Source organism: Sylvia atricapilla, unplaced genomic scaffold (genome assembly GCF_009819655.1).
Source record: "Sylvia atricapilla isolate bSylAtr1 unplaced genomic scaffold, bSylAtr1.pri scaffold_14_arrow_ctg1, whole genome shotgun sequence".
NCBI lineage: Eukaryota > Metazoa > Chordata > Aves > Passeriformes > Sylviidae > Sylvia > Sylvia atricapilla.
In genome coordinates, this window is record NW_027077078.1 from 60210 (window position 1) to 74287 (window position 14078).

The 14078-nt window shown below is 51.3% G+C and overlaps 1 protein-coding gene across 1 annotated transcript; it reads right to left on the minus strand.

Moving 5' to 3' along the window:
- Positions 1-347: 347 nt before the first annotated feature.
- LOC136374833 (zinc finger protein 3-like) lies at positions 348-9818 on the minus strand. The gene is made up of 3 exons (XM_066340219.1): positions 9450-9818; positions 7999-9279; positions 348-688 (listed from the first exon to the last, which is right to left on the minus strand). Exons 1-2 carry the CDS (start codon positions 9499-9501, stop codon positions 8525-8527), a joined length of 807 nt encoding a protein of 268 aa, XP_066196316.1. The 5' UTR covers positions 9502-9818; the 3' UTR covers positions 348-688; positions 7999-8524.
- Between the last annotated feature and the right edge of the window lie 4260 nt (positions 9819-14078).

Sequence of the window (14078 nt, forward strand, 5' to 3'; positions counted from 1 at the left end):
ATTTTAAGTTGCAGGAATTTCAATTTAAATTGCAATTTATGTTGTAAACTTTTAAGCTGCATTTGTTTTAATGTCAGTTGTAGTAAATGATACTTAATGGTATAAAATGTGAGTTGCACGAGTTTCAAATTAAATTTTATTCTGTTGTGTTAAATCTTACTATGCTGTATTTAATTTAACATTGCCAGCAACACCAACCTTCTGCTCTGGGCAAATCCTGTGTCTGAGCTCTGTCATTTCCTGCTGGCCTGAGCAGCTCTGGACACTGGGACCCTTCCATCCTAAGCTGGGCAGAGGATTTTGTTGGATTATGCCCTTTTCTGACCCAGAGATGGGGCAGTTGAGAGGTGTTTCAAAAACTTTTATTCCATTTTCAGTCTCACGTGAAGGGTAAGGCAGCAGAGATGTTGTAATTCATGCCATCACAATCAGAAACCAAACTATTCCCTAATTACAATACATTGTAAATGGTTTTGGTCCTATCAGCTTTTGCCACACCATGCCGTTAATGCCTTAAAGCAAATCATCTAAAACCACCCCTTGTGGGTCCTAGTACAATGCAGTTTTCATAGTTTTATTTCTCCAAAGTATCCAGCCTTATTTGCAAGGCCATCCTTTGAAACTTGTTTCTAGTTCCATTTCTCTCTCAATGTCTGCCCTATTCCATGGCATTTCTAAACCAGCATTTCTTATCTCAAGGTTTGCAAACAGATACATAGGTACTGTGTGAGCCTTCTGTCAGGCTTTGAGAATTCTCTGCAAATCCATTTCCCATATGCTTTCCCTGAGTCACCTGAAGGGGAAATGTGGCCCTGGAGGCTGTGGGAGCTGCAAGGGCAGGGACACAACAGGAGGGGAACAGGAGAAAGTGAAAAAGAAACACAACAGGAGAAAGCAAAACAGAAACACAACAAGAGGGTGTGAAAAATGAGGTTCATTTTCTTGGTAAAATTTAAAAAGTTTAACAAAAAGACAATTAGGAGATAGAAATAAAGTGAAAGATCAATTACAGCTGGGTGACTTGGCATTTAGCCAAGAGCACTGCTACCCCTTCAGAACACTGATTTGAAAGGCTCAGGATGTTACACATTCAACAGACCCTAATGCATGATTCAAACATTCCTCTTGAGTTTGAATTTTCTCTGTTCAGTTTCAACTCCCCCCCAACCATTTTAGCTTGCAGACCCTTCTGCGAGTGGCTCCATTCCATCTGATAGAACAGGCTTAATAAATTCCTTCTTGGAGCTTTGGTTCATCACTATCTTCATCTGGATAATTCAGGAATGCAGGAGGACCCTCTTCTTCCTCCTGATTTAGCCAGTTCAGATGTTATAAAAACAGTTTTTACTTTTAACACTATGCTACAACCCCCCCAAAAATATACATATTCATCACATCACCATTTCTAAACCCTGTTAATAATGAAAGAAACAAGATTAATACAGTAAAACCTTCCCACATGCTATACATGTAGCATTCATTTTAATATTTGTGAAAGCCGAGTTTATTTTATGTATCTATAACAGCTCCAAGGCAGGTACCTGAGATGATTTTTGGAAACTGGATCTTCTGTGAATCAACCTGACATTTGTTCCCAGGCATCTCTCTGTCTCGGCCTCCAGTTTCAGGACAGCAAATCCTGTCTGGCAGCCCCAGATTGCTCCAGGGAAGCTGATCTTGATCTAATTCTGCTTTTGCAGTGAACCTGCATCTTCCAGGACCTTCCTAAGACTCATCCCAGGCATCTCTTGGAGTCTTTGACACACAGAGCTTTAAGGAGCTGAGACGCCAGGTAGCAGCCCCAGAGAGCTCCAGGTGTGGGCCTGATATTCCTGGCTCTGAGAGATCTTAGCCTGCTGGCAGCTGCGGACTTTTTTCCAAGGAGAAATTTCTCAAGAAAGCTTCTTCTCAAAACAATCTTGGCAAACAACTCTCCTTTCTCAAAACAATCTTTTTCCAGGCGGTGTTCTGCTGTTTCTCCCGTTTAACCAATGGCATTAGAGTTTCTGTGTCGTTCCTATTCAGCAATCATGTTAAGTCTGTATCAGAACACCTTATAAAAGGTAGTAAGAATGAGACTATAAAACCTTTTTTCTATGTTCTTTGCCTTCTGAGATATTTGGAGTCTCTCATCTTTCTTTCGTGCCCTACAGTGGCACTCCAGGGAACCTGCCTGAGGGGATTTTGTGCCAGGAAAGAGGAAAGAGCTGTGCAGGCCTGCAACACAGGTGTGGCCTCACTGTGGTGGCTCAGGAGCAGCTGAATGTGGTTCTTCTTGTGCCAGGCTGTGTCTGTGTGCCCCACTTGGCACCTCGAGGGGCAGCTGGATGTGCCTGTGGCTGTGGGCTCTGAGTCTGCAGTGCTGCTGGCCACAGAGGCCACCTCGGTCTGGTGGCAGCTTTGAGGGGCTGGGGGGGGTCCCATCTACCCTAAAACCCCCTCCCAGCCCCACAGACACTCCCAAACCCCTCAAACCACCCCACAGCTACTGGCCAGGACCCCCCCTGCCAACCACTCCCTGCAATATAAGTAGTCCTAAGAGCCACCAAAACCCCTTTCCATCTCCCCCAAATTCTCTCCAAGCCACACAGCCTGGTCAAGACCACCAAAACCTTAACACAAACTGCCCAAAAAGCCCCCCAAACCTCCTCTCAGCACCACAAAAGCCCCTCCCAATGCTCTCAGGAGTCCTTAATACCCCTCCCAGCCCCTCAAGGCACTGATGAGGAGAGGCTGGTGAACAGGAACATCCACAGCCAGGAGCAGCTCAGGCACTTCAGCAGCGATTTGGACACTTGGGGGGGGGGGACGGACATCCTGGTTGGCGAGACTCAGGCCAGGGACTGGGACAGACAGCTGGAATTCCTGGAGAACAGACAGGCTCAAGTGAACATCTTCTGCCAGCACAAATAGGAGACTGGCCCCATCTGCCTGGGTTTGTAGCCCTACAACACCCAAATCCCCCTGAAGATTCCTCTGAACCCCAAATTCACCTCCAAATCCAAGTAAAATGGTGCAGCTTTAGATCTCTTTGTTTCTTTATTTTTACCCCAATTCTGGGTGTTTTGATGGGATAAAAATGGAAATTATTTAGGGTGGAAAAGACATCCAAGGATCATCTAGCTTTGCTTGATGTCACCAGAAGAAACAATCGGACAGAGCAGATTTTTTAGGGTGTAAAGGTTTGGTTTTTCTTCTTTTTGTTCCTTTTTACTTAATGGGTTTTTTTTTCCCATTTGTTGCTAGGAAACACTAACAATTGGTTCACTAAAAGAAATTATCAAGCTCAGAGGAAGAGAGCATCTGGTTGCACTTCTTTTACCCAGAAGTTTCTTTCCGAGGGGCAGAGATACAGAGAATCAGGCAGGTAAAAGATGGGGCTGGGGAAGCTGCTGCCTCTCTCTTGGCTTCAGAGTGTTAGAAAAATTAATCCACAAACATCAGAGGTTTATGTCCAAAAAGGAGACAGAATTGTCCTTTTCTTTATTTGTATAATGGAGAGGCCATGGGACATTTCCTCTGGGATCTCTCAAATTTTGGAGGACACAGCCTCCTATTTTATCCCAATTCCCCGGCCACATTTCCCTCTCTCTTTCCCCACTGGCTGAGGTACTTGAGAGTTACAGACTTCCCAGAGTACCTAAAATTCCCCTTTAATGTATAACCCACTGTTGTGGTTTGAAAACAAACCAAGTGAGAGGCTCTAAGTCAGAGATACAATTTAATGATAAGAAAAAAAAAAAAAAAAAAAAAAAAAGGCAACAATACAAAAAGAAAAAAATCCACTGACAGAGTCAGAATACAACCTGATCAGGGTGATGGGAGCAGTCCAGATGAGGTGGTCTTCCTGAAGCAGTGATCTCGTGGAAAAGGTCTGGTAGCTCTGGTCCTTTGGGAATCCAGTGGGTGAGGGCGGCCTCTACTGTCCCAAATCCCAGCTTATATCCAGGCGAGAATGCTTGGCTCCTCCCCATGGGTGGAGCATCTCCCAATGGGATGATGAGTCATCCAGGAGGTCCTTGATGGCCCATTAAAGAGAGATAACTCCCGGAGGGAGTTATCTCTGAGTCATGCACAAGGCATTGATGGGCCATTGACTGAAGATGGTGATAGAATACATTCTAACCTACAACCCAGGACACCCACTTTTAATTTTTAATTCTTCATTCTTACAGAATTTATGGGTTTTCCCATTGTTTCTTTCATCTTTCAATATCCAATTCCATTTATCAGCAAAGCTACAGTTTGTTTGTAAAGGCAAATATCTTCTTTTCCGTTCATCAGTCAGTGGAATCCTTCCCATTGTTTCTTTCATCTCTCAGTGCTGGTTTTCTCTACCAGCACATCCACTGCTTGTTTGTTAGGACAAGTCTGTCATTCTTCCCAAGAGGAGGAAGGTCGGAGCTGCTGCTTGGGGCAGGAATTCACAGCTGCTGTCAGAGCCCAGCCCAGAGCTGCTGCTTCTGCCATGGGGTGATCCTCTGCTAGTGAGAGCAGCTACTGAACCGGGACCTCATCATCACCTACCTCAGTTATAGATGGGTAGTGTGATGATTTGCTCTCACAATTACAGGATGAATATTGTGTGTACACTAAGAAAAGTTTTGTTGATGTATGGTTGTGTTATTGTAGTTTATTGTTTGGACACCCCCAGTTCTCACCACAGCCCCCCTCTGTATTGCTACCACTGGACAGCCTGGGTTGTCCTTACTCCTTATTCATTCCTTTGTCGTGTTTGTTGAGGTTTAATAAACCTTTGAAAATTTAAAGCGAGCAGTCGTTGCTCACAACTGAGCAGCCCTGGCCGGGCCTGCCGGGCCTTCCTCTGCACACAGCTGCAGGAGGATCCCCTGTGAAAACATCCACCAGGCCACAGGCAAGTGTCACATTCACTTACACAGCTCCAGCCAGAGCTGACAGGGGGTGGGAATTGAATTCAAAACCAGAAACAAACCCCCCCAAGAATAGAAACACTTCACCCCCAGCACAGCTACTGCCTCCCTCCCGCCTTCCCTCACTACTTCTACCTGCACACACACAGCACCCGAGCCTGCAAGCCATCAGCAGGCCTCAGGCACATCTGCTGCAGAAGCGGCTTGAGGACAGCCCTGCAGCAGCGCTTTTCTCATCCCAGTGAAACAGGCTCCTTGGCAGGCAGCTCCAGGGCCCTTGCAAAGGACAAGGGCCAGGGCCTCAGGCCACAGGGGAGAAAAGGCCTCTCCACTGGCCCACCCTGGGCAGGTCAAGCCTGTTCCTAGGCTGCTTCACACACAGCATTCTTCCGGAGGACTGCACAAAGCTGACAAGTCAGCTTGGCCTTCTCTATAGTCTGTGTTCTAAAGCTGCCTGGGAGAAGAAATTTGGGCTTACCTTCCTTCCTTTCTTTCCTTCTTCCTTCCTTTTTCTTTCCTTTTTGCCCTCTTTCTCTCTTTATCTCTTAACCTCTTTCTCTCTTTCTCTCCTTCTTTCTTTCTTGGAAGCAGCGCAGGCAATAGCCAGGGCTTGGCCAGGCCAGCTCCGGGCCGCAGAGCAGCAAAAGCTTCTTCTCCTAGAGGAAAGGTTGGGCCATGGACCAGGCTCCCCAGAGAATGCTCACAGCCCCGAGGCTGCTGCAGCTCCAGGAGCCTTTGGACATCCCGCCCAAGGATGTCCAGGCTGCCACTGCCCTAACCCTAACGCTTACACTAACCCTACCCCTACTCCTAACCCTAACCCATCATCCCCCTGCCTCCCTGTCAGCTCAGCCCCTTGTGCCATTCTCACCTCTGCCTCTGCCTGTGTGTCCACTCCAGGGGCTGACAGAGCTCTGCCGGGTGGAGCAGCAGCAGGGCAGCCCCAAGGTTCCTCTCTCTGTGACACCACAGGTGCTGGAAGCCCCCACATGCCCTGCCTGGAGACGCTGCAAGGGAAGCAAGCGTCGGCACTGCCTCTATTCAACACTAGTGAGCGGCCATTGAGCAGCCCTGGCCCGGCCTGCCGGGCCTTCCTCTGTACACAGCTCCAGGAAGATCCCCTTGGGCAACACCCACCGGGCCACAGGCAAGTGTCACATACACTTACACAGCTCCAGCCAGAGCTGACAGGGGGTGGGAATTAAATCCAAAACCAGAAATAAAACCCCTCAAGAATAGAAACACTTCACCCCCAGCACAGCTACTCCCTCCCTCCTTCCCTCACTACTTCTACCTGCACACACACAGCACCCGAGCCTGCCAGCCATCAGCAGGCCTCAGGCACATCTGCTGCAGAAGCGGCACTCATCTGGGATTAAAACCTCATCTCTGTGGCCCTAGGAGATTCTGGATGAGAGTTGCACCCCGCTGATGTTGGTGGCTGGATCGGCTTCTCCTCAGGAAGGAGGATTTGCAGGTCAACACCCCAGGGATGACAAAGGAGCAAATGAGAAAAAGAGGAGGGGGAAGAAGGGAAAAGGCCCTCTGAAAAACTGCAGACGGAAAGATCTGGAGGATTGTGAGTATTGTGCAAGGAGCAGATGGAGTCTGGGAGTGTGCTTGGGGTGTGAGTGGGACGCAGCCTGGGAGTATGGTTATTGTGTGAGTCAGACTTGGGAGAACTGGTTTGAAAAGGCACTATTCTCATAATTGGTTTGAAAAGGCACTATTCTCATAATTGGTTTGAAAAGGCACCATCCTCGTAACTGGAATGGCCAGACTGCTTGCAATCTGAGTGCAGGAATCTCTGCTCTGGTCAGCACTGCACAGGATCCTTACCCGAGTCCATTGGAGGTTGAGGACATTGGACACTTGGGTGGATTTGGAATATATTAGATTGGAGGCAAGACACAAAGTGAAAGAGAGGTGTGGAGAGGCTGCTGGCCGTGGCTGGGCAGTGCCAGGCACGGTAACACCCAGCACTGCTGGCCTGGCTGTGCAGGGGTCTCCAGACCCTCGCATGGGGCAGTTGGGAATGGGGAAAGTCTGCTGCTGGGGAGGCCTGGCATGACAACACCTCACCTCCAACCAAGCTGCAAGAAGGACTCCACTTTTGGATGGCAAAGAGTTGAGTGGCAGACTTTGGGAGGGGCCAGGTTTGGCTTATGCTACACCAGGGATATAAAAAGTGGAGCTGCCATTTTGCGGATGAGCCTCTGGCAGTCGGCCACACTCTCAGTGCTGTCCCTTTCTCCTTATTCAGTCCTTTGTTATGTTAAGGTTTAATAAACCTTTGAAATTTTAAAGTGAGTGGTGTTACTCACTAAAAGATAGACCTATCACCATCTCCTCGAGTGTCCTGACCCTGAATTTGCCTCTCCCTGCCCTGCTGGGAGCCCGGCCCCTGCTGCCTCACCCCACTGCTTCTTGTGCACTGCTCCAAGCTTTCCTGCACCCCTGCCTGCATGAAGTGTTAGAGTTATATTTACTTGGTTTTTATTAGTTTTAGGATTTTTTTTTTTGGAAGTTTAGGTTTTGGTGGGTTGTAGGTGCAAGATTTTGGTGGGTTTTTTTGGGTGTTTTTTAGTTTGGGACAGGTTTAAACAATTTTAAGGATAAAAAAGAAAAAAGTTTAGGGAGCTTGTTTGCTTCAGTTAGCTAAACTATCTAAAAGCAAAAAAAAAGCTGTTTGATTGTTGTGTTTTTGCTTAATACATAGAGTTTGGACAAAAAATGTGTAGGAGTGAATGCTGTTTTTTTAAAACAAATTGTGTGTGGATTTTTTTGTTTGTTTTGTTTTTAGAACTAGTTTTAAAGGTACAGAACACAACAAATAGAATATACAGAACAGACGACTGGGGATATAAGCATTGTAAAGTTACTTTACATTTTACTCTTTATCCCCATATCATTAACTTACTAAAACTAATTGGATTGTAACTCTACATATAGGTGCCAGCCCAGCTTGCTGTTTCTGAGAGTCCTGTTGGGGCCCTGGGATTGACTGCCCCAGGGGGTTGTGAAGCAAAGCCTCTCTTCCATCCCTTCCCATCTTGGTCCAGCTGCCATTACCATGTGCTCCCTGAGCTCACACCACAGCACCCACTGCAGCTGCAGAGGAATCAGGGGAAAGTGCCCATGGCCAAGAAGGGGTCACTGGGTTTGTGCTTCTATTTGTTGTTAATGCTGTAGTTGTTGCTGTTTGCTTGCTTTATTACACATACTACAAAAGAACTGTTATTCCTGTTCTCATACCTCTGCCTGAGAGCTCCTTAATTCTGCAATTATAATAATTCAGAGGGAGGGGGTTTACATTTTCCATTCCAAGGGAGGCTCCTGCTTTCCTTAGCAGACACCTGTCTTTCAAACCAAGACAAGGTAAAAAAACAGCTTTTCCCAATGAACTTCCAATGTCAATCTGAGTCTTGATAGATGTGCCTGCCCCTGTGTTCATCCAGGTGCCCATAGGGATCCAGGAGGACATGGAGACCACCAGCCAGGTGTCTTCCCAACCTGGATTACCAGGAATGTGAGTCATCAGGGCTCTCCCCAATGAGGGTCCTCTGATGGGGGATGGAGCTGGAGCAGAGGATGAAGCTCTTCCTGCAGTTGGGGCACTCACAGGGCTTCCCTTACCGGTGTCTCCATTGGTGCTGATTCAAGACTGAGCTAGTTCTGAATCTCTTCCCACACTCAGGACATTCGTAGGGCCTCTCCCCAGTGTGGATGCGTCGGTGCCTGATGAGGTGGGAGTTGTGCTTGAAGCCTTTCCTGCAGACAGAGCAGCGGAAGGGCTTCTCATCTGTGTGAATCCGCTGATGTATGAGGAGAAGGGAGCTGGTCTGAAATGTCTTCCCACACTCAGAACACTCGTAGGGCCTCTCCCCAGTGTGGATCTTCAGGTGGGAGGTCAGGTGAGAGCTCCGGTTGAAGCTCTGGCCACATTCCCCACACTCGAAGGGCCGTTCCCCGGTGTGGATGCGATGGTGGATGATCAATCCAGGGGTGTCTCTGAAGCCCTTCCCACATTCAGGACACTCGTAGGGCTTCTCCCCAGTGTGGATCATCTGGTGGCGGATCAGGCGGGACCTCCAGTTGAAGCTTTTTCCACATTCCCCACACTTGTGGGGCTTCTCCTCTTCATGAAACAGCTCATGGACCACCATATCAGAGCCCCGGCTTGATCTCTGGCCACCTTCTGGGCACAGGGTGGGTCTTTCCTCCTCAGAGCTCACTGGGCTGGGGTTGGAGCCCCTCATGCTGTGGGATCTCTGGATATTTTCCTCCCCATTGGATTCCTGCCCTGTGGAGTCACTCAAATCAGCCTCTTCCACGAGGTTCTGTCGTGGGGCTTTGTCCTCCCTGGTCTCCATCCTCAGCTCCTTGTCTGGGGGAGGAAGGACATGGAGAGGATGGGATTTGCCTCTGCCAGAGGGAAGGGGAAGGAGATCCCCCCAGTTCATCACTGGCAGGGGGATTATCCTGCAGCCAGGGGCCATGCTGGGCTGGGAGATGGAGCAGGAGAGAGGGGTAAAGGGGCACTGACTTCCTCCTCACCTGCTTGGCCATCCTCAGGCACCTTCCTCTTTCTCACAGCCTCTCCCTCCATCCGGCCAAGGTCTGGGAATGGGAAATCCTGGTTTGCAGGCAAAACAAGATGTGAGCACCTTGGGTTTGAAGGTCCCCCTGCCCAAGTCCATCTCTAGAAGTCAGCATTGTATGTCCATAAAAATCTGCCCTGAAAAAGCCTCCCAGAAGTTCCCTATCTCTAGTCTCTCCATTTTAGGGTTCTGGGATTCCTCCCTGTCCATGCTGCCAGGGGTTCCAGGAATCTGGAAACCAACTCCTTCTTCTATGTCCCCACTTAGGGATGCCAGGTGCTTTAGGGATCCTAGGGTCCCTTCTCCCCTAATTCTCTGCTTCGGGGTGCAGGGGGTCCAAGGACTCCCCCCCTGCCCCTCTCCAGGCTGTTGAGGGTCCCCCAAATCACGGCGCTCCCCCCTCTCTCTGGGGCTCCCCACTTTAGGGTCCTGGGGGACACAGGGCTCTGCTCCTCCAGGCTGCCTCTGCCCACAGCTGCCACTGGGACCCCACAATGTCCCCCCACAGGAGGGATTTTCCACTCAGCTTTGGAGGTCTTCATTCTCCAAACATCCCCCCTCCAAAAAACCCAACCCAGAGACCCCTCCAGGATATCTGGGCCAACCTCTCCCTCCCCAGCCACCAGTGGGATGGGGTGGGGGGGAAGGTGGGGGGCGATTCTCCCATGTGTTGGGGGGCTGCAAATTCAGGGAGCTCTCGACCTCCTCCTTCCTTCTCCTTTTCTTGATCCTCGTTTGTCCTTTCTCTTCCATCCCTCCTCCTCCTCCCCCAGGAGCAGTGACACCTTCAGTGCCCCGTTCCCCATTCCCCAAGAGTCAGTTGCCCCTGACCCTTGCTGGGGACCCTGGCTGGGGACTTCCAGCCCTTGGGGCTCCTCTCGGCAGCCTGGAGAGCTGTGAGCGGGGAACACAGAGGGGATCCCAGGAGTGGCATCACTGGAGTAACTGGTTTGTAGTGGGGTAACTGGAACCTTACTGGGGCAACTGGGAGGGACTAGGCATAGCTACAAGCATGCTGAGGGCAACTGGGATATATTGGGAGTGTCTGTTAACCACACTGGGACACACTGGGAACAGGCAGGACCATGCTAGGGAGAACTGGGATCACGCTGGGGGCAACTGGGAATGACTGGGATCCCTGTACTGGGAGGGACAGGGATCATATGGGGAGTCACTGAGACTATACTAGAGGCAACCAGGATCACACTAGGAGGAACTGGGAGCAACTGGAACCATGCTGGATGATAACGGGAGCAGCTGTGCCCATGCAGGGGTCATACTGGGATCCTACTGGAACCAGCTAGGATCACACTGGGAGTGACTGGAATAGAACTAGGTGTACCTGAAAGTGACTGGGATCACACTGGAACCAGAATGGGAGTGACTGGAAAGGGGCTGGCCATGACTGGTACCATACTGGAGGTGACTGGGAGCAACAAAGACCATGCTGGGAACAAATGGGATCTTACTTGGAGTGACTGGATTCACACTGGGAGCAATTGGGCCCACACTGGGAGTGAAAGGCCAGTCAGTCTGGCCATGACTGGAATAATACTGGGAGTATCTGGGAATGACTGGGGTCATACTAGGGGTGACTGTAACCATATTGGGGGTGACTGGGTTGATACTGGGAGCTACTAAAGCCATGCTTAAGACAACTGAGTTCATACTGGCAGTGACTGAAAACAACTGGGATGATACTGACACCTACTGGGATCATACTGGCATTGAGAGGGACCAGTTGGGATCACATTTGTGGCAACTTGGACCATACTGGGAGTGACCGGGATTGTAGCCCAAGTGACTTGGATCATACTGGAAGTTCCTGGAACCATACTGGCAGTGACCTCGAGGCCTACTGGGATCCTACTGGAACTGGCTGGATCATACTGGGAGTGACTGGATAGAACTGGGAGTATCTGAGAGTGACTGGGATCATACTGGAACCAGACTGGGAGTGACTGGAATGGTGCTGCCTTTGACCAGAACCACGATAGCGGTGACTGGGAGCAACTGGGCCCACACTTGGGAGTGAGAGGGAGTCACTTTGGGCATGACTGGAATAATACTGGGAGTATCTGGGATTGACAGGGGCCATACTGGGGGTGACTGTAACAATACCAGGGGTGACTGGGTGCAACAGATCATACTGGGAGTGTCTGGGATTGTAGCGAGACTGACTGGGATCATCCTGGAACCATACTGGGAGTGACTACAGGTCCCACTGGGATCATCCTGGGAGCCACTGGGATTACTATGGGTGTGAATGGATCCTGACTGGGGGTTACTGGGAGCTACTGGGGCCATGTTGGGAGGAAACTGTGGACCTATTGGGAGTAACTGAGATCAACTGGAAGGTACTGGAACCATGCTGAGGGGACTGAGACCACAGCTGGGATCATTCTGGGAGCAACTGGGACCATACTTTGGGCAACTGACAGAAATTGGGATCATGCTGGAGGCAACTGGGAGTAACCAGGACAGACTGGGATCATTCTGAGGTAACTAGAGCCTTCCTGGGGCAATTGGGAGTGCCTGAGAATGACCACAAGCATGCTGAAGGCAACTGGGATATACTGGGAGTGCCTGAACTACACTGGGAACAGCTAGGACCATGGTGGGGACAACTGGGACCATCCTGGAGGCACCTGGGAGTGAGCAGGACCATGCTGAGAGGGACTGAGACTCTTCTAGGGGCAAATGGGATCCTTCAGGGATCACAGGGCCCATGCTGGGTGAGACCGGGATCATGTAAAGGGTGACAGGAAACATGCTGGGATTGACTGGGAGTGGCTGTGAGCAACTGGAATCATGCTGAAAGCAACTGGGAGCATACTGGGAGTGACTGGGATATACTGGGATAGACAGGGAATCACAGGGATCATACTGGAGGCTACTGGGGTAATTGACAGGGAGCAACTGAGGGCCACTGGCCTCATACTGGTAGTGATTGGGAGTGACCGGAATTAGTCTGCAATTGATTGTATTGGGACTGGCTACAATCATACTGGGATTATGGATTAAGGCATGACTAGACACAGACTGGGGGTTACTGGGCCATGCTGGGAGCCAACCAGGGACACACTCGGAGGAACTGGGAGCAACTGGGAATGACAGGATGCATGCTGGTGACATCTGGGATGTACTGGGAGTGACTGAGATAAAACTGGGGGCAAGTTAACCACACTGAGGTAGCTGGGAGTGCCCAGGAATGATTACAAGAATGGTCAGGACAACTGGGTTATACTGGGAATGCCTGAGACCAGTCAGGTTGTGACTGGGACCACACTAGGAGCGACTGGGAATGTGCTGGGGGGAACTGGGAGCACACTCGGGGCAACTGGGAGCAGTTGTGAGTGACTGAGGCCCTGCTGGGAGAGACTGGGATCATACTGGGAATTACCGGGACTATCCTAGGGGCACTGGGAGCACTGGGAACATATTATACGAAAGCTGGAGGAACTCGCAGGAACTGGGACCATGCTGGGGGCAAATCGTAGCATAACAGGAAATGACTGGGACTGACTGGGCTCATACTGGGAGTGCCGAGGAAACTGGAACCACATGGGGGGTGACTCTGAGCTCATCCTGGGGGCAGCCAATGCCGTCGCCGTGACCCCGAACCCCTTTCCCGGCCATCCCGCCCCTCCAGCCCCAGCAGCACCCAACGGGGTCCCGGCGATCCCAGGGGTCCCCCACTCTCGGGGTCCCCACTTTGGCCTTCTGGGGCTCTCCTGTCTCCGGGGTCCCGCTCAGGGAAGCCGCGGCTCTCCCGGGCTCCCCAAACCCGCATCCCCCCGCCGGGGCTCTGCCGGCACCGGGACCCCCCAAAAACACCTCCCGGGGACCCCCCGAGGGGCATCTGCGGCTCGGCTTTGGAGCCCTGCAAGCTCCAAACATCCCCCCAAAAACCCCAAACGCAGGGACCCCCCGGGATATTTGGGGCGAGCTCCCCCTCCCCGGGCACCTGCAGGATCGGGGCGATGCTCCCGGGGACTGCGGGTTCAGGGAGCGCTGGAGCCGCCAGGTTCCGTCCTCTGCTCTTCTTCCTCCCGCATCCTGCTGCCGCCCCTCCTCTTCCTCCTCTTCCTCCTCCTCTTCCTCCTCCTCTTCCTCCTCCTCTTCCTCCTCCTCCTCCTCCTCCTCCTCCTCCTGCCCCGTTCCGAACTGCTCGCAGTCCGCGGGAGGAGCGGGATGGAGCCGGGACAGGTCGGGATGGGCAGCGCGGGGCTCTCGGCCGCTCCCGCCCGCTGGGGACGGGGGGAACCCGGCCCGGGGAAGAGGAGAGGCAAACTGGGAAAACTGGGGGCTGCACATCCAAACTGGGCCTTGCTGGTTGGGAAATTCCATCCCCTTGAGCTCTTCCCAGAGGCGTTGAAGATGTTGGAGGGGGAAGTGCAGAGACGGATGAGGCATCTCAAAAGTGGTATTTTTGGGTAGGATCCGTGGGGATGGGAATGTCCCGCTCCCTTCCTGGGGCAGGGTCACACCTGAGCCAGGTGTGCAGGGCAGGACCTTGCCCTGAGCCCAAGCCCTGTCCCACCTGAGGATCTGCTTCCCCTGGGCCTCTTCCTCCTGCAGCCCC

Excerpts from the sequence above, each read along its gene's own strand:
- LOC136374833 (XM_066340219.1), bottom strand. The coding sequence starts at position 9,501 with ATGGAGGGAGAGGCTGTGAGAAAGAGGAAGGTGCCTGAGGATGGCCAA. Across the intron at positions 9,280-9,449 it reads GCCTGAGGATGGCCAAGCAG|ACAAGGAGCTGAGGATGGAG; the intron begins GTGAGGAGGAAG and ends TTCCTCCCCCAG.